Here is a 24,938-nt window from a genome sequence, read left to right as displayed (position 1 = left end):
ATTGGTTAAAGTTAAATATTAAATGTTACTGGCACCTGTAGAGAAAGATATTTGTGAAATAATCTAGATTGGTTAAGGAAGCAGGGGGGCTGGGTGAATGAATACCTAGAGCCAAATGTAATAAGATGAGAGTTTAGCAGTAAACTCTCACACTGTTACATTGGTCGAGTTGTATCATCAAAATGGGAAAACATCTAGATTAGAGCTTAAATCTTGAGAGTTTTTTGAGTCTGAAAAACATGTGAGTTTGCATGTTCTCGGGCTCTATTACATTGGCAGAGTTTAAAAAGTGAGAGAGTTTACACTCATATTTTCTAAACTCTCACCCTATTACATTTGGCCCCTAATGTTGCTGCCTAAAGAAATTTCAAGGGTATGCGTTCAGGCATGACCTGCACCGATTAAGCCATGCCCCCCAATAAATTCAGAGTCTTTGGGGCTAATTGAATTAGCCCAGGGAATCGATTAGAAGGCGGTTACCGCAGCTAATTGAATTCCCCCCTAAGTATCCCGCAGGACCAGGATATGGAAGGAGGAGGATTTAACACTTTAGTGTATTTAGGGGTCTATTCGCTAAGCCTTGGAGAGAGATATAAAGTACCAAACAACATTACAGGCTGTGTTAGAAATATGACAGTTAGGAGCTGTTTGGTTAGGACTTTATCGCTCTCCAAGGCTTAGAGATTAAACCCCTTGGAGTTGCAATGCTCTGAAAGAGATTCCACACATGGTCCAGGACTATACTGTTTGATCAACTGAAAAAGCATGTAGGAACATTTGATAACATGGTCACAATGTATTATAAAAGATATATCAGCCAATTAAACATCTGCTTTCAGTAGTCTAATGCTGGGCATACACTCTACAATTATCTGTCAGATAACTGTCCAATCTGTCTGGTTGGAATGAAAATCTGGTAATGTATGGGAGCCAATGACAATCGACCATAGGATCTTAAACGAGGGAAATTTTACAAAAATGATTGTTTAAATTGGTTAAATTAATTTGATTTAACCAATTTGTCTGAATGACAATTTTTGTCTGTTTTTCAGTGTTTGGGAGCAAATGGACGATTGTCATTTGCTCCCATACATTACCAGATTTTCATTGCAACCATCCAGATTGGACAGATATCTGACAGATAATTGTAGAGTGTATGCCCAGCATAAGGAATATATTTATCAAAACGTATTTCTAATTGACTGTAATAGCTTACAAATATTACACTACCTGCAATATGTTGTTAATAAACTTATAACATGGTAACTACCATAAAATAAGCATGTGACATCAAGTTAACCATTTACTGGCTAATATTTTTCAAAACACGTTCCCAAAATTGTAGATATTTTTATTAGCAAATTATGTAAATAAGAGATATTTAAACCTGATTCGATATAAATTTTTAACTATTAATTACATAATGTGATAATAAAAAAAAAGATCATTTTGAAGACTCTTTTGAAAAAAATTACTTTCTAGTTTAAAAAAAAAAGCTTGGTATAGCTGCAGCGAGGGGCAGGTGTTTGTATGAATATGAATATATATATACATATATATTGTGACAAGATCACTGGTATAGTGATGGAAGGTAGGTATATTTGCCCCAAATTTCTCACATATGTGTTTTAAAACCCCAGGGGTGTAGTTGGCTTTGCTGAGAGCTGTTGAGCTTTGGGTTAGAACCGGATTAGGGTCGTGGGGTTGGATGCGAGAAGAGAGGGTGGGTTCTCCATCCATTAGGCCCAGTACGAGTTTTTTGGCCTCACAGGAGGCTAATTAGGGCTTTCAGCTTGGTGGCTGTGTTTAACGGCTGTCAGACTGATCAGTGGGAGACACTCTGCGTGGGGAAAAAGAAATGTTTATAGTGTCTCTGTGAGAGAAACAAACTGCTGAGACCAAGCGAATTATGCTGGTAAAATTTCTTGTATTTTTATTTAATGAGTTAGGATCATTATTTGTGTTTAATTCGTGCCAGACGGCAAGGTGTTCATTTCTATTATTTTGTTTTTTCTGTATAATAAAACTGGCTGAGGCCAATTGCACCAGTCCAATGGACTTTGTGTGATTTCTCCGCTGCTGCACAGTGCCATATACCCCGGGAGATGGTACAAAATTCCCTGACCCTGTTTATATATATATATATATATATATATATATATATACACATACATATACATATACACACACACACAGTGGTGCTTGAAAGTTTGTGAACCCTTCAAAATGTTCTATATTTCTGCTGAAAGTTGGCCAAAAACTCAGATTTCACACAAGTCCTAAATGTAGATAAAGAGAACCAAATGAAACAAATTAGACAAAAAAAAAATAGATATGCTTATTTTGTTTTTGAGGAAAATGATCCAATATCACATATCTGAGAGTGGCAAAAGTATGTGAACACAATGACATCATGACATCTTTATATTGTTGACATTTTTGTCCATATTCCTTTGTACCAATAAAGAAGGGACGGGCACTGGAGAAAGTTAGGTTTTCTAACACACTTTGTATTAATTGGCTAAAAGATCCAGTAGACATTAAAAATTAAAAAGTTTGCTAATTGTTTGATAAGGCTAAAAATGAAAAAGAAGAATTGCAAATCTAGTAAATAGGGAGAAATAAGATTACAAATTAATAGATCAAACAAAATACTTTACAAAATACTTTCAAACAAAATACTTTAGCTCAGTGGTTCCCAAACTTTTTTGAATCATGGCGCCCTAGAGTATCCGCATTGTTTTCACGGCACCCCTAGCCAACATTTTGTTTAGCTATTTGTTTCAGATATGTTACATAGCAGCAAAATGTAAAAGGCCACCTCAGTGGTTTTACTTGCAGTGAATTCTGTGAATGGAAAAAGATCTCAAGTTAAAAAATCAACACATGCCATGGCTAGTAAATTTAGAGCCTTTACAAGGCCTCATTCCCTCTGGTGTTAATGACATACATTACACTAGTGTTTTTAAAGTTAACATAATGCATGTAAATAGGTGTATTACATTTTTCTGAACTCATCCTGTTCTATTCACGTGTTTTTACATCCTGCTCTGTCCATATATGCTCTGTTTATATACCTGCATCAAACTCAAACTCTGCACCATCGGCACTGGTGTCACTTTGCAAAGCTCCTCCATTCTCCAATCCATTCAAATCGTCTTCGTCTCTCATCACTGAGTTCTGTGGCTTCAGTGTCTGGGCAGGTCTGAGCAAGCGAACCCCTTTAAATGCAGGTGTAACAACAATAAAATTCATCCATTGCCTGGCAAGAGCAACAAGACCCTTTTTTAACGTGACTAGAGCAGGGAGACCATCACTCTGTAAGAAATAAATATAACAAAATTCAGTTCTGAATACTCTAGGTATTATCCAATTTTTCTGAATCAAATCTGCTGTGACAATAAATACCAGCTTGGTGCTATGTAAATAGTTAGGTCATAGACTTTGCGCTATTTATTATGTTATACTCCTGGGATATCTAGAAAATCAGTAACTGTAATGACTTATGGATATTTGACATCATCATGCTTTAGCCTGAAATTCTTTAGAGATTGCAAATATAACCTGGGACAATTGATTTACAGTGAACTGCATACAAGTGTACTTTATATTTACTATGTAATTACTATGCAATTCTTAGAAACAACATACCGTATAGGAATTCCATACAGCTTATAACTGCATTACACAATTTTCATAAACTCAGCACTACCATTATATTTATTTGCAACACGGACACAATTCTGCAGAAGTATCACCTTCATGTACAATATCAGTTAGAAAAGAAAGGGTGACTCAAAACTCACTAATGTGGCGTCTTCAATGGTGGAATAATTGGCTTGATGCAAGTAATGATGTAGTAAATTACATAGTAGACAAGATGGATTTTCTTGTAGGAAGCGTGCTTGTTTAGTGAGTCTATTGTACTTACTCCGCAGAGGAAAGTGAATGCTTTTGTTCTGTAGCAAAACAAAATATAAAGCATTACTACCTAAATGGCAAGTGCAAGTCAACAGTAACAATAAAGGTCATTTAATGACATACAACACATTTCATTTTGTGTGTGTGTGTGTGTGTGTGTGTGTGTGTGTCAAAAGTGCAATAAGATATACTTTATAGCTATACTAGCGACCCACCGCGGCTTTGCACAGGAGCAATTTCATCTCGCCACAGACCCCCTGCATCTCATAACAACCTACACCTTATCACCACAGTCCCCTGCATCGCACCATCCAACCCCCATCGTCTCACAACATCCTCCTGCTTCTTACTCTTGCCCCCCTGCATTTCACCACAGCATCCAATATTTTACAACAGCCTCTTAATACAGCCTCCTGCATCACACCACAGGCCCCTGCTTCTCACTCCAGCAATTGGTTCTTACCACAGCCCCCTGCATCTCACGACAACCCCCTGCATCTCACCAATGTCACCACAACACCCCACTGCTGCTGCTCTGCAGCTGACTGGGGCCAGGCCACTGGAATGTGCTGGGAAAGGCAGGGGGATCATGGAGATTTGTATTGCAGCTACACTAAGCATCATCAGCAGCATGTCTCAAAGGCTGGGGCACCTGTGCATATTTCCGCAGCGTCTATGCTCAGCTCTCCCCCACTGCCGAACATGGTGATGAGCAATGTCCTCTTTGCACAAGGTACCCTACATTTCCTGGGCTTCCTTTTGAGCTTCCTCGCCATTATGCCCGTGTCCGAGAATAGCACTGACACCGGCGGTGTGCGGCTGAGCAGGATCATCACGCTGGAGAGGGAGCACTTCACAGTGGAGGAGTCCATCTGCAGGTTCAGCGTAGGGATGGACATCGGAAGCTGATTGCTACTAATAGTCGATGTTTTTGTTCCAAAGGTATTGCTTTTACCATTAGTTGGTGGCAGTCAGATGTTTTCCACCAGCAAATGGAAATCATTTGATGGTGTTCTGTGGTTGATTTTGTTTTTTTAATTCCTGATAGCTATGCCTCCCCTGGCTCCTTCCTGGCTACTGTGTCTGCATCAGGGCATCTTCATGGGTTCGTTGGAGCAGTCTCTCACTCTCCGTCTGCCTCAGACATGACCCTGGTCAGTCCCGGACTCTTTACCCTCTCATGAATGCTGCTAAGCAACAGGGCACATTGCTAAGTCTGATTGGCTCTCACTGTCTCAGTGAACAAATCAGAGCCCAGCAATTGCACCTGTAGCAGCAGTCAGTCACTCACAGAGTACAACAGTTTTTCCTGTGACTTGCTTCAGTATAATCATCAGTGCTCGGCTCCCTTTTCTCAAATATGACACCTAAACCTTCCTCGACCAATGCTGTATATAGAATAGTGAAAACCCCATACAGTGTTTCAAGACAATAGCCCGAACGAACAGACAGACCCTTAAACGGGGACTTTATTAATAAATAAAAAATATATACAGGTTGAGTCTCCCATATCCAAAATGCTTGGGACCAGGGGGTATTGTGGATAATGGAATATTCCGTATTTTGGAATATTTGCATATCATAATGAAATATCTTGTGAATGGGTCCCAAATATACACACAGAATGCATTTGTGTGTTATATACACCTTATACACACAGCCTACAGGTAATTTTATACAATATTTTCAATAATTTTGTGGCTCAAGCAAAGTATGTGTACAGAAATGAAACTCATTTATGTTCATATACACCTTATACACACAGCCTGAAGGTAATTTTACACAATACTTATAATAATTTGTGCCTTAGACAATGATTGTGTACATTGAACCATCAAAATCACAGGTTTCATTATCTCAGCCATGCCGAAATAGTTCTGTATTTCGGAATATTTGGATATGGGAGACTCAACCTATATATATGTAATTGACTGCAACCATAGAAAGCCACCAAAAGACCATACACTATCAGACAAATGTAGAATAGGCAGCATTCTACTCACCTCTAATGCTTCAGTCATGATGCAGCCCATGACAGCACAGACTCTTAGTGTTCCTTCCGTCTCCAGCTTGTTCAGAGATGATTTTAACTGGTCAATAGGGACCAACCATGCACCAACTGCTGGAGTTGCAGTGCTAAGGAGGTTTAATTGCCTAAACAACAAAATCAATATAATTCTCAGAGTTACACTTTGTTGACATTGAATAAATTACAATCCAGTAAGTGGCCACTCAAGTACAATAGTCTAGTCCTTAATATCACAACTGGTATAGTCTTCATGCAGTCACATCACAAAATAAGGATTCTTAGAAACTCTGTTAAATAAGTGGAGTCCATAAGAGCACATGAGAATGTACAGTATTAATATGTTTATATAGTGTTATTTGAGTTAAGCCTACTTTACACCAATGTAAATATATCATGTAAATAACAGGTGTGGTGCATTAAACTGACAATAAAAAAGTTTGACAGTGTATAGGTCGACAAGGACAAAAGATTGACACACAAAAGGTCGACATAGGAATGGTCAAACACAAAATGGTCAACACGTTTTTGATATTTTTTCACTAATGCTAATCTTCACTCTAAAATGGTCAACACGTTCACGCTAATCTTCACTCTAATCTTCTTGGTATCTAACCCTAACGTCCCTAACTGTAGGAATAAATGCCTAACCCTTTCCGTCAGATCAAGTACCTAACTCTAACCATACCTCTTAGTGTCTAACCCTAACCGTCAGAGAAAGTACCTAACCCTAACCGTACCTCCTTGTGCCTAACCCTAGCAGTCCCTCCAAGTGCCTAGCCCCCCCAATAAGCGCCTCACCCTATAAAAAAAACAACACCACCATGTTGACAATTCCCATGTCGATCTTTTGTTCCTGTCGCCCTAAACCCATGTCAACCATTTGTGTGTCGACCTGCTGTACCTGTCAACCTATTGACTGTCGACTATCTGCTGTCAAACTATTGCTTGTCAATCTTTTTTACTGTCCATTTATCTGGAACCCGTTAAGACATAGAAGCTTTTAAATCAACCATATCCTCAAAATAGCTGAACTTACCTGGAAAACGTAAGAGCTGGAGAGCGTACATTTGTGGGGGCTGCAAAACTAAACCAAATCTCTTTAATAGTGAGCTTCATGCTGCTTGAGTCTGGAGGAGGGGGCATCAGTGGAAGATCTTTTTTCAAGTCATCTGACTCAACACCTTCATCCTTTAAAGAAGAATACAAACTTAAATAATGGGCAGTATCTGTAGAAACAATCTACTGTATAAAGAAACCATGCACAGATGTTGATTAATTCCACAACTGAAAGATCAGAGTTATGGTAGACCAGTGGTTCTCAAACTCGGTCCTCAGGACCCCACACAGGTCAAGTTTTCCAGGTCACCCAGCAGGTGCACAGGTGTATTCATTACTCACTGACACATTTTGAAAGATCCTCAAGTGGAGCTAGTTATTGCACTTGTGATTCTATGAGGAGACCTGGAAAACATGCACTGTTTGGGGTCCTGAGGACTGAGTTTGAGGACCTGTGTGGTAAACTTACCTAGATAACTCCTTTTTTTCCGAGGTCCAAAGGGTCCAGAGGGATACCATGGGGATATTATGGTTGAAAGACCAGGCACCAAACAGTTAAAGCTTCAGCTCCCAGGATGCCCCGGGTCCTGCTCCATATATACCCCGCTCCTAGCCATAGAACTTCAGTTTAGTTAACAAGCCTCAAGGCAGGAGAAGGAAGAACAATCGTACACCAGAAACTCTCTTACACAAAAATGAGGGAATCTGTGACCGAAAGAAAAATCACCCAATGAAGCCAGGTGCATCAGGGTGGGTGCCCTGTGGACCATGTGAAAAGGAGTTATCTAGGTAAGTCTACCATAACTCTGATTTTCTTCCTCAGGGTCCATAGGGATCCACAGGGATACCATGGGGATGTCCTAAAGCAGTTCCCCTAGGATGGGGGACGCTCCGGAGCAGAAAGGAGAATTCGTCGCCCAAGGGAAGCATCCTGAGAGGCAAAAGTATCAAAGGCATAAAACCTAAGAAAACAGTGTGGACAGAAGACGATGTGGCTGCCTTGCACAATTGCTCAGCAGAGGCCAACGATGGCCCTACAGACCGAGTAGAATGTGCTGTCACTGTCTTTGGACAGGAAGATCAGCCTGAGTGTACACCTGAAAGATAGTCATGCGTAGCCATCTCGCCAGAGTCTGCTTTTTAGCTGGCCATCCTCGTTTGTGAAAACCGTATAATACAAAAAAAGATTCTGATTTTCTAACAGAGTTTGTACGCTCCACATAAATCCGCAGAGCACGAATTACATCCAGGGAGACTTCACCTACAGAAAGGTCTGGAACCTGATAAGCTAGAGGCTGAAAAGCTGGAACAACAATTTGTTCATTCACATAAAAACGGGACACTACCTTAGGAAGGTAACCCTCCCTTGTACGGAAGAACAGCTTTATCCTGGTGAAAAAACAAAATTGGGGAGCGACAAGAAAACGCTGCCAAATCAGAGACTCTGCCAGCAGAAGAGATAGCTAGAAGAAAAAGTGTCTTCGCTAATAACCACTTCAAATCCACAGAGTCCAAAGGTTCAAATGGGGGAGCCTGCAGCCCCTTAAGAACCAAAGACAAATCCCACAGTGCTACCGGTGGAACAAAAAGGAGGCTGAACTCGCAGAACTCCTTGGGAAAAATTCTAACATCTGCTATTGAAGCAAGCATCTTCTGGAACCAGACCGAGAGTGCAGAAACCTGCACTCTCAAAGGGCCAGGCGGAGACCATGGTCTAAACCCACCTGGAGAAAAGCCAGTATCCTGGAAATCCTGAACACCTTAAGATCATACTTTCTGTGGGCACACCACTGACCAAAAGAATGCCAGATCCTGTAATAGATAAGGGCAGAGGCAGGCTTTCGTGCCCGAAGAATCATTTGAATTACAGAACTGGAAAAACCTCTTGCTCTTAGGATGGAAGATTCAAGAGCCATGCCATCAAAGCCAGACGAGGTAAGTGCGTTAGCAGATCCTGCCATAGAGGACGAGGATAAGGACTCTCTATGGACCGATTTTGTATGTCAGTGAACCAATAACGTCTGGGCCAAGCCGGAGCCACCAATATTACCGTTACGCCTTCCTGCTTGAATTTCCTGAGAACTCTTGAGAGGAGAGAAATCGGAGGAAATAGATACGCCAGCTTGAAGTCCCATCTCACTGCCGGTGCATCCACGAATGCTGCTGATGGGTCTCAGGACAAGGACCCGTACTTGGGGACCTTGTGGTTGTGGTGTGATGCCTTGAGATCCCTCTCCGGTAAACCCCATTTGTTTACCAGGAGCTGAAACACTCCCAAATGAAGAGACCACTCTTCAGCATTTATGTCCTGGCGACTTTGGAAGTCTGCTTCCCATTTTAGCACTGCCGGTATGAATATTGCCGAGATGGCCAGAAGATGATGTTCTGCCCAAATCAGAACTTTTGTCACTTCTTTCATGGCTGCATAACTTCTTGTGCCTCCCTGATGACTGAGGTAGGCCACTGTAGTCGCATTGTTGGACTGGATCTGGACCGGCCCTGGAGCAGGTCCTGTGCCACGATCAGTGCTCTGTATACTGCTCGCAGTTCCAGAATGTTTATTGGCAGATGACTTTCTTGATTTGTCCATCTTCCCTGAAAGGTGTGATGACCTGTCACTGCCCCCCATCCGCGAAGGCTGGCGTCCGTGGTGAGAAGCACCCAATTTGGAATCCAGAATGGGCGCCCTTTGTTTAGATGATCCTTTCTCAGCCACCACAGGAGGGAGTGACGAACCTCTGGAGTGAGAGGGATCCTCTGAGACCTTATAAGATGATGCTGTCTGTTTCACCTGCAGAGAATCAATTTCTGTAGAGGCTTGGAATGGAACTGGGCATATTCCACCATGATGAAGGTGAATACCATGGACTCCAGGACCTGCATTGCTGAGTGAAGGGATACCCTCTGATTGCGGAGCAATTTGCTAAACCCAATTGTAAAGCCGAAAACTTGTCCACTGGTAGAAAGATCCTTTGTGCCAGGGAAGCCAGTAGCGCCCCCAGATGTACCGCCTGCTGTGTTGGAGAAATGGAAGACTTTTTTCCAATTGATTATCCAGCCCTGCTCCTATAGACAGGCAGTTGTCAGCTGCAGATGATGTTGTAAAACCTCCGTAGACTGCCAATATCAGGTGGTCAGCCAAATATGGCAGTATCCTAACTCCTGAGAAGAGCGGTTATGACTGCCATTATCTTGGTAAATACCACAGGGGCTCTGGACAGACCAAAGGGCAATGGTAATGTTCCTGTCGAACAGCAAAACTCAGAAACCCTTGGTGGAATAGTGCAATAGGTACATGCAGATATGTACCCTTTATATCCAGGGAACCATGAAATCCCCAGGTTCCATTGCCAGCATAATTGAGAGTAGGGTCTCCATACAGAACTTGGGCACATGGATGAACCTGTAGAGAGATTTCAGGTTCAGGATAGAGCGATGAGACCCATTTAGCTTCTGTATCAAAAACAAATCTGAGTAAGAACTCCTTCCTTGTTAAAGGAATTCGGTATTATCACCTCTGAAGTTAGCAGGGCATGAATGGCCTTGATAGGATCTGATAGGGGAGTTGTGCAAACAACCTTCTGGGGAGTAACCCTTTAGGAAGGGGTTACGTAAGAATCCCCAGTAGGGAGGGGAATTTCCCACCAAATGCACTCTCCCTGTGGGAGAGGGTAAAAAGACACTAGTCTTTTTGTAATCTGGAACAGTTTACCTGGAGTGTTCCATGCTTCCCCCATAAGCTCAGTGAGCTGTTCAGATTGAGGGAATCCAGCCTAAATCACCTTCTGGTGTCTGAACACCAGGATTATTAGGCTTTCGGAGCCGATACTTCATCTTCTATGTGGATTGAATTAACTACCCCTGCTAGAGAGGAACGTCCACTAATGAATGATGCTCCCCATCTCAGAAATAGGCCCAGAGGGAGAAATATGTATATCCTCTGCCTCCTCAGATAATATAGACATAACCCTCCATCCAGGAAGGATGTATGGGAAGAGAAAACATAGCAGGCTGTAATCATTGTGGGTAATCCAAAGTGGCTGATGAGTGGTCCACTAACTGTGTCAGGAGGACATTCAAGGTGACCACTAAACAGGTGCTGGCGAGGTAGACTGTTGTGGTGTATAACAATCAACACACAGTACATCCTGTATGCAATCCTGAGAGGTCAACTGCACAGGATTTACATGAAACAGCACAGGGACAACAGTCTCCTGTTTACCCTTAGTTAGCATATGCCACATAAAATGCATATAATATATTTGCAAAATGGCATTAAAATCAACTACCTAAACACATAAGTTTGGTAGGATCTACATGCATATAAATATATTTGCAAATGGGCACTAAATCACAAACACATTGGTAGGATATAAGTGCAATGCATACATATACTTGCAAATCAACTTACACAAGAAAAAAAGTAGTTAGGATTTCAGTGCTATATTCCTTGGTGCTAGGAGAAAGGTATACTCAGTGAGAGAGACCAAATCTCCCCTCAGCAAACATTTCCATGATTAATTGCAGCTGAGGGTTTTCAATTAAGTAGGAGAGAGGGAGATGGGCAGCTAAGTCTTCACAAGTAAATGTGAAGTACAAATTAACCCCTACACATCCTGGTAGCTGAGGTCAAATGGAGCAATAGCAGTGATAGTTATAACTGACAGTCATAAATAAAACCTGCCTGATCTCCAGTTTACCTTTACGCTAAGCATATATACGTATAAAAGTAACAATGCAATGTGACCACCTTCACAAATATCTTAATGAATGAAGTACTCAGAAAGAAACCCCCACCCCAAGAGGATGGAAAGAAAACAGTAATAGCCATAATTGACAGACAGAAATTAAAGACAGTGTCAATACAGCAGCTAGCAAACAGTCACATACAATGTGAATCAACTACAGCAACGCAAAGGAATGGTAGGACATAGAGCACTGTATACTTTAACTAAGGGAGAGGTATACAGGGAAACTGACCCAGACCCTCCAGAGACCAACAGCTACAGGACGCACTGAGCGTGGACCGTGAGAGTGTCATATACACCTATCTCCCCTAAGCTGCGTTAAACAGCCGGGTACGCTGACCTCATGGTAGCAGATAGCATCTACTGCCAATTCCCGGCGTCAGACGATAAGGCCCTGGCTGGTGTAGAGAGGACGCGGACAATGCCGGGCTCTGACAGCAGCGGATTCTGGCGCATCTCTGACACCAAAAGCGAGGAATCGCCTTACCTGACACCTCCAAGGATCCGGTGCAGTCCAGGTCACAGCATTGCTGCTAGCTAAGCTCAGCAGCGACCTGCCGAAATCACCAGCACAATTACTGATGTGCAGCCCGGCGGAGGTGGATGGAGCCGCAGTACATGCGTCTTAATTCAGAATCTTGGTATTGCCAACTCAGAAAACATAAAATAAAACACAAACTAGAAGCTTAGGACTGCTCTGAGCAATCCCCCTGTGCATCTTGATCCTGCCGCACCAAACGAACAACTGGAGTCCTATGGCTAGGGGCGGGATATATATGACCCGGGGCACCCTGGGAGCTGAAGCATTAACTGTTTGGTGCCTGGTCTTCCAACCATAATATCCCCATAGCATCCCTCTGGATCCCTATGGACCCCAAAGAAAGAAGCACATATTAGAATAAGGAATGTATATAAGCCATTTTTGCAATGTAAGGAAACACTACACAGTAAGAAATATAATTCTAATATCAAAAAAAACAACTACGTCAACTGACCACATATTACTCCCAGTCTCTAAGCCGAGGACCAAATAATCAATAGAGGTTTAAAATAAACCAGAGTTAACTTGAGGTCTATCTTTATGCTATTCAATTGGTCTACTAGGTTAGTAGATCTCTAAATGTGCCCAGTTGGCCTTGGTTAGAAAAATAACTTTGTTTAATGAAGGGTGGTAATATACAGGGCAAAACATATTGCATACTTTAAAATGCCAAAATCCTGAAGGAGGCTCTATACCCCCATGCTCCTGTGTCCAACAAGCTACTAAAAAAAACATTTCATCTTGGGAAAATATCCTCACAATTCATTATTCTGTGGATCTAATAATAGTCACAATACCCGGTGCCAAACAGTAAATGAGCAGATAGTAAGAGGAGAATTGAAGAGTGAAGTAAAGGGAGAATGAATCCTATTGTCAATCTTGAAATAAATTATATAAGGAAAGCAAATGAAAATATATATATGATATATTTCATATACTGTTATATTCAGATATTTTGTGCTCATTTAGAAGCAAACAAAATAACAAGCAAGGCATTTGCTTACCTGTTCATCGGACACTGAGTTTCCATTGACATCTGAAGACGGACTTACACCATCACAGGGAATGTTATCATCAGATACATCAGTGCTGTAGCCACTTCCAGTTGGCGAATCAGATGAGTCATTAGACTTTAGCAGTCCACTACGCTCATTGGTGCCAGATTTCCCCATCGTACCAAAAGAGTTGTACAAGATAGCTCCAGACTGCCGCCCACCTGTTTATGGTAAATTAATATTGAGTGTAACCATACCACACACAGAAACCATATGTCATTTGTTTTTGTCTTACAAAAAGACATGTGATCCGCATCCACAAATATAATTTAGCTTTAAGTGTCATTATGTAGCGCTATTTACAACCACTAATAATCACATGTGTACTCAAAACAACAGTTGAGTAAGACCTTGTTTAAGTGGCTGCCCAATCCCATTGCCTAAAACAGAGACCTGAAGCATACTGTACATCTTTCTGAGCAGGTGCTCAGTTTGCATTTAGTGAGTACTACAGTAGAGTTATGGAAGAAATGTAATGCGCTAATTATTCCTGCAGTAAAAAAGACCTAGGCAAAAGGTGGAGGATCCCTTACGTGCTGGAGGGACAGGGATGGATTTGTATACATTTGATTTTATGGGGGGTTTTTTTGTTTTATTTTAAACAACCAGAATAATCTTTAAAATTTTGTAATTTAGGGGACAATCCAATTACCCGCGAAAGGTGCAAGTTGCCGTTGTCACGTTGTTTAAATGCCGGCAACGGCATCTCATCTCGCACCCGGTTCCAAGCCTGAATTCGCACAATTATGCTCAAAGAACTAAGGGGCACTTTTGTACGAGTTTAGGCTGCCGTAAAGTGCGGCTATTGCAGTGAAGACTTGCACCTGTGAGATCATCACGGCTATTAGGTCGTGCCCTTAGAGTAGAGATCCTTATTATTCGGAAGGGGGGAATAATATGAAAAGAAACATATCAGGCTTTATTCAGAATTATGTGGGGTACATAATGGGTCGACGGATTGGCCGTATGAACAGCAGAGCTAGCAATTAGCAATAAGGTTTATGTACAAACGATCTTGTGCATACACACCTACCAATCGTCTGCCCGATATATGTAGGCCCAGTAGACTCCATTTGAATCTGCCCACCCACTTGTGACATAATATTCAATGGATTCTGCGCCCAATATATCATTCGGTCATTCGATGGTATGTACACACCAAACGATGCGAACAATATAGCTGTACGATTGATCATATCTGCCATTCAGCACGGCAGATGCGATATACAGAGGTCTCCACACACATCGATCTTCCATGCACAACAAGACGCACTGCACATGTGACTCGATAGCAGCGTCTTTTCGTTCGACTTTTTACCTTCAAATGTGTTTTATTCTACGTTATACAGTGTCAGCGGCTGTGACACTGTAAAGTAGCGTTTTGCATGCAGATGCACCTGCATTTGCACACAGAATATAGGCATGCTTGTGCGCTTTATTTGCGTCAATGTGTGAATAAGATACAATTGAAGGTAAGCAGTCGCAAAAAAAGACGCTCAGCGCTACAGTGTCACGCCACGGCATGGCGTGAGTAGAAGGGGTCTTTAACGCGCAAAGAGGCTAGATGTATGAGGACACAACTGTAACTGTACGAACAATATATCGCCTAGTGTGTATCAGGTATAAAACCTAAGAGCAGAAAAAGCAAAAGCATGTTGCACTGCAGATGTAAAATGTGCAGAAAGAATTAAATTTGGAAATGAGGTGTACATTAGCTTAATTCCAAACTTCAGTGTAAAACAAAGGGCCTGATTTGAGTGGTCGCAATGGCGAAGTTTACACAGTTTGAGCGATTAATGGTAATCTGTGTATGCGTCTGAGTTGTACTGTGTGTCAAGTTCATTACCGATGTGACTCGCAGTGAGGATTTATTTGTTAAGTGATTGGCAGACAGGTACCATCTGTGGGCGACAACAGGGAGGTGGTAGCTCAAACATACAGTAGGTATGTTGTGTTTTCGTGGCTTCTTTGCCTGGGACTGCCATCCCTAACACAGTAAAAATGGCTCCAGCTTCTCAATCCCCACGGCCATTCTTTGCTATGATAGGGTTACTCAGAATGCCAATATCCGATTGACCTGCGACACATTTTGCCTCTTTGTACGCAGTCACTTGGATTTGCAAGGCTGCTGGTGGACATCTCTATACAAAGCTCGGTAGCTGCGAGATTTGCAAATTTATGCACAGCAGATGCGTACAAATCTGCAGCTGTGGCAGCATTAGCACACGTCTGAATCAGACTCAAAGCCAATATTTGTTCACTACATGCTAAAGCAGCCAATATTTACCCTGTATGTAAAAAATAAATACATTTGCACCCCCTTGCATTGCAACATGTTTTTTCCACGAGCAAATTGTTTTTCTGTTTTGCTCTTACTCCTAACTCTGAATAAGGCCCATACAGTGGATAACTCCTTAACAGGATAAAACAGTGATCGCAAAATACGTGCTATAGCGCGTTTTTACATGACACAGGAAATGAGGGACTCGTTTTTTAATAGTGACCGGGTCTCTCAGGACGTGCTGTGTGCGCAACGCAAAACAGCCAATCACCGCCAGCAGTGCTTGGTTAGGGAGATGCGCACACACAGCAGCCGCCAATCACTGCTGGCAGCATTCATTAACCAATCACCACCGGCGGTATCTCATCCAATAGCCACCGGCTGTGCGTTCCACCTGACTTTCACGCTGAGGTGTCCTGCCTCCTAGAGTGCCTGACTGAGCTGGTATAGAGGACCGCGAGCTCCCGAGTCTTCCAGCTGATTAAAATAATTCTCAGCGATGGGACTGAGTCTTCCTCCAGCCCCCTCACAACCGATCTGCCACCAGGAGGCTTCACCTATGAGACGGACAGAGATCAGTTTCCATCAACTAATGATGCAGCTCTCTCATATCTATTTCATTAAGAAACCCTGCAGAAATCTGACAGGGTGCCACCTGTTGTTCACCACCATGGCCAGAGGCCCCCCACAGGAGAGTAGAGTTCAGCTGAGGGGTCCTGCCTAGAAGCACTGAGGGCCGTATTATTCACAGAGTGATTCACGTTTCAGGGTATAACTGTGGTGTGCCGCAGACACTTTACTTACAGTAATAAAACAACTTGGAGTTACCTGTTTGATGTTTCTCATTGATAAACCCATTGGTCTGTACTGTTTTATACATAGATTATGACCCTTATTAAATCCTACTCTGCCCTCCCAACCTGACCCCCGGCATTCACTTCTGTAAACAAGCCTAAGGCAGGAGAAGGAAAGAGGAGAAGGAAGAACAATCGTACACCATGAGAGAATCCGTGCCTGAAAGAAAAATTACCCAATGAAGCGAGGTGCGTCAGGGTGGGTACCCTGTGGACCCGATGGACTTCAAAGAAAAAGAGTTATCAATGGTAAGTCTACCATAACTCTTATTTCTTCTTTAGGTTCCAAAGGGATCCACAGGGATACCATGGGGATGTCCTAAAGCAGCTCCTTTAAGGGTGAGGGATGCTCCTGAGCAGAAAGGAAAACTCATCGCCCAAAAGGAAGCATCCAGAGAGGCAAAAATATCAAAAGTGTAGAACCTAAGAAAAGTGTGGACATAAGACCAAGTGGTTGCCTTTTACAAATGTTCAACATAAGCATCAGGATGAAACGTCCACACTGTTTCCACAAACAGAGTAGAATATGCTGTTGCCGTGTTTGGGACGGGGAGATCAGCCTTAGTGTAAACCTGGGAGATAGTCATACATATCCATCGAGCCAGAGTTCCTGTAGGTGGCCAGCCAACAAGCAAAGATCTGAAGAATGAAAAAGCTGGAACCACAATTTCTTAATTTACATGAAGACGGGACACTACCTTAGAAAGGTAACCCTCCCCTGTACGGAGGAGAGCTCTAAGCTGATGAAAAAATGGGAAGCAACAATAAAGTGCTGCCAAATCAGAGACTCTGCTTGCAGAAGAGATAGCGAGGAGAAAAAAAAAATGAAAAATGTTTTCGCTGTCAACCTCTTCCAATCTACAGAGTCCAGAGGTTCAAATGGGGGACCTTGTAGTCCCTTGAGAACCAAAGAAAAATCCCACAGTGCTACCATGGAGAACTCCAGCACAGAAGCAATTCTCTTCTGGAACCAGACTGACAGCGCAGAAACCTGCACTCCCAGGGTGGCTAGGCAGAGACCAAAGTCTAACCCAGACTAGAAAAAATAAGTACCCGGACAATCCTAAAACCTTAGGGTCATACTTTCTTGTGGGAACACCCAATAGAATGCCAAACTCTGTAACAGATGCAGGGAGAGGAAGGCTTTCGTGTCCTAAGCATCGTTTAAATCACAGTGCTGGAGAAACCTTTGGCTCTTAAGTTGGAAGCCTTAAGAGCCACCGTCAAGGACAGACTAGGTAAGTCCGGATGCAGGCAGGGACCCTGCACTAACAGTTCCGGCCATAGAAGAAGAGGAAACGAACTATGGATAGATTCCGTATGTCGGTGAACCAATGACATCTAGGCCAAGCAGGAGACACTAGTATTACTATTCCGCCTTCCTGCTTGAATTTCCGGAGGATCCTTGGGAGGAGGGAAATCGGAGGAAAGAGATATGCCAGCTTGAAGTCCCATCTTACTGCTAGTGAGTCCCTGAAGGCTGCTAAGGGCGCAACGGAATATGCTGCGCTATATAAGAAACTGATAATATATAATAAATAAGGGGCATCTGGTCCTGGACCCGTAACTGGAGACCTTGTGGTTGTGACATAATTCCATTAGGTCTATGTCTGGTAGGTCCCATTTGTCCACCAGTAGTTGACAAATCCCCACGAGAAAAACCCACACTCCGATGTGTATGTCCTGACGACTTAGGAAGTCCGCTTCCCAATTGAGGACTCCCTGGATGAATATTGCAGAGATAGCCAGAAGATGACGTCCTGTCCAAAGCAGAATGTTTGTCACTTCCCTCATGGCTACATGACTTTGTGTGTCTCCCGGACGATTAGGATAGGCTACTGTGGTCGCATTGCCGGACTGAATCTGGACCGGCCTGCCCTGGAGCAGGTACTGTACCATGATGAGTGCTTTGCATACTGCTTGAAGCTCCAGAATGTTTATGGGCAGATGACTTTCCTGATTTGTCCATTTTCCCTGAAAAGTGTGATGACCTGCAACCTCTCCCCATCCATGAAGACTGGAGTCAGTGGTGAAAAGCACCCCATCTTGGATCCAGAATGGGCAACCATTATCCAGATGATCCTTATGTAGCTACCACGAGAGAGAGAGACGAATCTCCGGAGTGAGAAGGATCCTCTGGTACCATATTAGATGATACTGTCCGTTCCATCTGGAGAGAATCAATTTCTGCAAAGGCCTGGAGTGGAACTGAGCATATTCCACCATGTCGAAGGTGGATACCATCTACCCCAAGACCTGCATCGCTGATAGATAACCTTTGATTGCAGAGCAACTTGCGTACTCACAATGACAGGGCCACAGTCTTGTCCTTTGGCAGAATCACCCTTTATTCCCGAGAATCCAGAAGTGCCCCCAGATGTACCACCCGCTGTATTGGAGACAGAGAAGATTTCTTCCAATCGGTTGACCAGCCGTGCTTCTGTAGGCAGGCCATGTCAGTTGGAGTTGGTGTGGTAGAATCGCTGGAGACAGTGTCATTATATCAGAAGACCCGCCCAGGTATGGCGGCATTCTGATTCCCTGAAGCATGAAAAAGGCCGTCATCACTGACATTATTTTGGTGAAGACCCACGGGGCCGTCGAGAACCCAAAGTGCAGTGCCTAGAGTTGGTAATGTTGTTTCAGAACAGCAACCCGTAGAAATTGTTGGCAAGATGGCTTAATCGGCACATGGAAGTAAGCACCCTGAATGTCTAGAGAAGCCCCAAAAAAATCCCCAGGTTCCACTGATCGAAGAGTTTCCATACGGAACTTGGGTACACGGATAACCCTGTCGAAGGTTTTCAGATTTAGAATATGACGATGAGACCCATTCTTTTTCTGAACCAAAAATAAATTGGAATAATAATCCTTCCCCTGTTGAACCACAGGAACCAGACCATACCACAGACGTTAAGAATTAGGGCATGTAGGGGGGGCAAAAAACTACATTGGAAGGGGGAGGACCCAAGAAAGATAGTATCGAATTGAATTACAGTGAAAATAACAATCGAATAAATCCCCCCTTAAAAAGAACCAATGAAAGATTTAGAGACTTTGGTGGGCGTGGTTTTGGGACACCTTCGATTGGAAAAGGAGGGGGTATGAATAAGAACACTCATGCTAGAAATATTATTAGATCTCCATATAGATGGGAACAAAAATCCCAACCAAATAAGATAAGATCTAATCAAAATTGGAGAAATTACACAACCAATAGGGACCAGATGTTTGGCCCGAGGCATGGGAATAGAGATCGGGGGAATACTCCATCCCCAAAGAGACAAATATCTCTCAGTAATCGTTTTGAGAGGTTGTCAGAGGAGAGACCCCATCTAGCATCACGTTTTTTATTCCGGGAGAGAGGAGAATACCACAGACGTTAAGAATTAGGGGATGTAGGGGGGGCAAAAAAAAGAAAAACAATGTAAGGAAAAAAAGAAAAAAGAAAAAGAGACATCTATTAGCGATAGTGATAAGGATATGGAAGCTCCACAAGAAAAATGCAAAATCAAAATGTTTAACCTTAGTGCTCATTTATTATCAATAGAGGAAATAAAAGTGTTGGAAAAGGGTTTGAAATATGCCCCTTCAGTATCATTGAATACATTTTCCACGTTTATAGATTTAAATAAGTATATACGAAAATTATCTATAAAAAAATTCTCTCTCATGAAAAATGAAGACAACACAGGTGTCAATGACCGTATTGAAAGAACACCATTTAAGCCCAAATCAATTTTCAATCCCGTCCATGTAAAAGGCAATTATGTGGATACGGTGGTACGGGGACGCCAGGAGTGATTGAAGGACTGTATACCAGAGGTTGGAAGCGGAGCCACTCGTGCAGCGTCCGGACACTACACGGTGACAATACACCAAACTGCTTATTAAGAACTGTCCGTTGCCAGTTGTTTGCCACAGCTGGTAATTGTTTTTCTTTCAGCTGCCTGGGGAGACCACTGTGTCCACTGAAGTTTTCCTGACTTGTCACTTACAGGAATGTAATGTATATTCCAGCGCATGTGCATGAGATTACTATCTTTCGTTGTTTCATATAGCACTAATAACCCACCCACAGGGTCTCTTAAATTCCCATGCGGAATGATCAGGTGATACCATCCCAAAGTTATTTATTGTAAGAGATATCACACACAGGGACAAGCAGGAGATATATCCCTAAAAATAAACTAATAAAACAAAGGATAATGAAAATATTCAGAAAATAAAGATACACAGGGTCTTATAAAATGAACTATGCCACATAATTCATTGAAATAAAACATACCTTTAATGACCAGATTTTCTATTCCGCATTCAAACATTATCCATCCCCACTTTTCTTGGCTTGGACCAATGCGCGTTACATCAGTAGCTGGGGGCTGCTCAGTTTCATCCACAAATGTAAAATCGTCTAATTCTTCAAGGGTGAAGAGAACCTTTGATTTCTCAAAGGGAATAGTCGTGATTGCACAAGTTCCCATGTCTGATAACAAGGAGAAAAATAGAATTACAAGGTCACACAATACTTATCTGCAAGACAGCAGGCACAATAACATTTATATTTGCAGTGCACAGGAAAAATCTGCTGTCACCCACACTGCAAGAGATAAAATATATTGGAATTTAGAACTTAAATAGACTATTAAGCTTCAAATATATGCTATTTACCCTGCCCAATGTTTAATTAGAAGTTGCAGAAAGACGAACAACAGAAAATCATGAAAATGCTCAACTCCATGTGTTCCTGGTAGATTAAACTATAGCAAGAATATCCAAGGTTCTTGTAGTCACAAATATTTATGTAAATTATACTACAGTGGGGAGCTAAAAGATAGATACACAATATGGATGACTGTTAAAGGGAAGCTTTCATGGAAGTGAAATGCTAATAGATGTATTTCTGCAGAATAATATAATGTAGCTATCTTTTAACTGGTATCCTATTTTGGTATCATATATCACACAGCACTATTATCTGTCAACAGCATTCTACACCGAGAATCCTAAAGAGGATGAGTTAATCATGTTTATATTATATGCCTCCATCTCATTTTAATGTAAGTAGAATTACACTTGGCACATAGCTGCCAAGCACAAATTAAATTGTCACTGTCCTGATCTGAAAAAGCCAGACAACCCGCTCCCAAGTAGCGCAAATACCTCGAAGTACTTCTCTCAGAAAAGTAGCTTTTTGGTCACTTACTGTTGAATCTTTTCCTCTAAAGCAGGCTGGGGAATACTGGACCATGGGAATGCAGGTTGGGGCTGGAGTTGGAACTTAAATTATACTGTAGCTTTAACCCAAAGCTCCTTCCCCCTGCAAGCCCTTAATGCCAGTACTACTTTAAAAGAGTCCGGTATGGAGTAGCAGTAACCCAATGAAACGTTAATAACCAAAAACAAACCAGAAGGGAAAAAAAAAAACTCTCAAGAACAAAACCTCGCATGATTGAACGTGAGGGAGGGAACGCAGTGTCCCCTAGCCTGTTTAAGAGAAAAGGATTCAACAGTAAATGACCAAAAATCCTCTTTTTTTCTGGGAGCAAGGCTGGGGGATACTGGACCATGGGGCAATCAACAGATGCCCCCAGGGGAAGGAATGTTCAGTCTGCCTGACTGGAGATCTGTACGCCCAAAGTGCGTGCCGCCGAAGGCAAAAACATGAAAACGGTAAAAACTAGTAAATGTGTGCATAGAGGACCAGGTAGCTGCATGACAGACCTATTCCGCCGAAGCCCTGTGTCGCGCCAATCAGGAGGTCTCCACCGTCCTTGTGGAATGCGCTGACACCCGGTCGGGTGCCAATCGCCCCGCATTAAATAAGCTTGAGTGATGGCCGAGCAGATCCAAAACACGATGGTCTGCTTTGTAGCTGCCCAACTAAGTCTGTGTGCGTTGTAAAGAACAAGCAGAGAGTCTGTGTGGCGGACAGAAGAAGTCCTATCCAAGTAAATTTGCAGAGTTCAAACGACATCGAGCAGAGGTAGATCATCCTGCTCCCAGGAAGTCGCTGAAAAAGGAAAAACAGGAAAGACAATTTCCTGGTTTAATAGAAAAGAAGAAACAACTTTCGGCCGAAACATAGGAACCATGCGGAGAACAGTCCTATCGTCATGGAATACAAGAAAAGGCGGCTTTCAAGACAAAGCCCCCAGCTCGGAAACCCTCTCAGCTGAGGCACTAGCCATAAGAAATACCAGCTTCCAAGTAACGAAATGAAGCTCTGCTGAATCCAGCGGCTCAAATGGAGCTGTTTGAGACCATATAGGACCAGATTAAGATCCCGCAGCGCTACCAGCGGACAAAACGGTTGTTGGATACTGCTGTAGAAAAAAAAATAGACAGACCTGAAATTTGAAGTTTCAAAGAATAGTTTTAGCCAGGCCTCCAAACCCCCTTGAAGGCAGGCCAATAAACGAGCACAGCAAAACTTGGAGGTATGGACCCCTCGCTGTTCACACCACAAAATGTAGATCTTCCATACCCTGTGGTAAATTCGAAATGAAACCTGTTTCCGAGCACGCAGCATAGTACAGACCACAGAGAGAGAGAAAAACCTTTAGCCCTTAAAAGCTCGGTCTCAATGGCATCTCTGCTATCTCTTCCTGGATGTTCCAACGCTTTCTTAAACTTAACATGTCTACGACTGAGCTGATCATCTTCCCTCCTCCCGCATAACCTAATTTCCCACAATTTTGTTATCAATTGATGGCACAACAATCTCCTTTAGCCCCCAAAGTGCGCTGTCATGGAGTTATCCTGGACTCCGCTCACAGTCCTACCGTTTCCATCTCAAAAATATCTCCAGGATCAGACCCTTTTCACACCCTGGATGCTACTAAAACCCTCATCCACTCACTGGTCATCGTTAGACTACTGTAACCACCAGAAAATCTGCCCCAGGAGCCGAACCCTTGCAGGAGAAGAAGCAGCCTCTGGCAGACCATCCTCTAGTTGACTCTCCACCCCTAAAAGTGGAGCAAAAAACTCGGAACCACGGGCGCCGCTGATTAGGAGCAGCCACCTGAAAAAAGGTGTTTGTCCCACCGGTAGCCTGGGCAATAATAGTATCCATTGAAAAAACAATAATGTGAAAAAACCAGCGCTCAATAAAGCAAGCTTCAGTAGATTACTGCTTTAAATCCAGCCTCCTTCTTTATTTTTAAACAATGTATCTCTGTAGTAAACACACTGAATCGAGACTTAAATAATCATTCTGGTCTCAAATACACATCAAGGTATCTTTTCTTCAAATGGGTAGAAAAGATATCAAAACAGCAACACTTACATAAGCAAGGTTTCTTTGATCTTGTTTTCTTCCCCTCTTTGTCATCGTCCCCTTCCTCGGACTCAAACATCTAACGAAGCCCTGGAAGGAGGAAGATGCTTTTGTGCCTTGCGCAGTTTGGAATTCTTTTTTGAGTATCCTAATAGGTGGAAATTTTTTCAAACTCTAACGCTGTACTACATGGTACAGAGCCAGGGTGGAATAGACACTGACTGGAGAGATGCTCCACCAAGGAACGGCGACTCAGAATCACGAACTGTGGAAACAGGCACAGCAGCTGCATTAGCCTGGTCCTGTCGCTGAAGGGCCATAATCCAAACTAAATCAGAGAACGACTCACCCAGAGGCTGCCCCGGATGCCGCAACACTAGACCTCAGCTGACAGTCAGTGCACAATGCCCAAGAGTCCACCTGCACACGGCAATGTGCACGTGAACTTTTGCCTAAGAACACAGCCATGAATACAGAATGGTACCAAAACATCCTCCAAGAGCAACTTCTCCCAACCATTCAAGAACAGATTGGTGACGAACAATGCCTTTTCCAACATGATGGAACACCTTGCCATAACGCAAAAGTGATAACTAAGTGGCTCGGGGAACAAAACATCTAAATTTTGGGTCCACGGCCAGGAAACTCCCCAGACCTTAATCCCATTGAGAACTTGTGGTCAATCCTTAAGAGGTGGGTGGACAAGCAAAAACGCACAAATTCTGACAAACTCCAAGCATTGATCAGGCAAGAATGGGCGGACTTCAGTCAGTATGTGGCCCAGAAGTTGATTGACAGCATGCCAGGGCGAAGAGGTCTTGAAAAAGAAGAGTCAACACTGCAAATATAGACTCTTTAATTTAATGCAATGTAATTGTCAATAAAAGCCTTCAACACTTATGAAATGCTTGTAATTTACTTCAGTATACCATAGTAACATCTGACAAAATAGTCTAAAGACACTGAAGCCGCAAACTTTGTGAAAACCAATACTTGTGTCATTCTCAAAACTTTTGGCCATGGATGTAGTGCCAACTCCAGCCCCAACCTGCAAACCCATGGTCCAGTGTCCACCAGCCTTGCTGCCAGATAAAAACTAGTGGCACATTTATTTATATTATCAAAGTTTTTGGAATAAATTTACAAAATGCTCATATCATGGCAGTTATGA

The 24,938-nt window shown here is 42.7% G+C and overlaps 1 protein-coding gene across 13 annotated transcripts in view; it reads right to left on the bottom strand.

Annotated features, from left to right (window-relative positions):
- The window catches only part of BLTP1 (bridge-like lipid transfer protein family member 1), a 341,411-nt gene that overhangs the window by 140,539 nt on the left and 175,934 nt on the right, over positions 1–24,938 (bottom strand). For all 13 annotated transcript variants that reach the window (XM_088452258.1, XM_088452264.1, XM_088452266.1 and 10 more), the window contains 6 exons: positions 20,774–20,971; positions 13,300–13,511; positions 6,987–7,138; positions 5,925–6,075; positions 3,807–3,959; positions 3,078–3,318 (listed from right to left, as the gene is read on the bottom strand). In XM_088452258.1, the coding sequence (XP_088308384.1) occupies positions 3,078–3,318; positions 3,807–3,959; positions 5,925–6,075; positions 6,987–7,138; positions 13,300–13,511; positions 20,774–20,971 (1,107 nt within the window). The remainder of the gene's footprint in view (positions 1–3,077; positions 3,319–3,806; positions 3,960–5,924; positions 6,076–6,986; positions 7,139–13,299; positions 13,512–20,773; positions 20,972–24,938) is intronic.

This window comes from Taudactylus pleione, unplaced genomic scaffold (assembly GCF_031769625.1).
Source record: "Taudactylus pleione unplaced genomic scaffold, aTauple2 ptg000036l, whole genome shotgun sequence".
In the NCBI taxonomy this organism is placed as follows: Eukaryota; Metazoa; Chordata; class Amphibia; order Anura; family Myobatrachidae; genus Taudactylus; species Taudactylus pleione.
The sequence above is the reverse complement of the archived record's forward strand: the minus strand, read 5'-3'. Positions and strand labels throughout refer to the sequence as shown.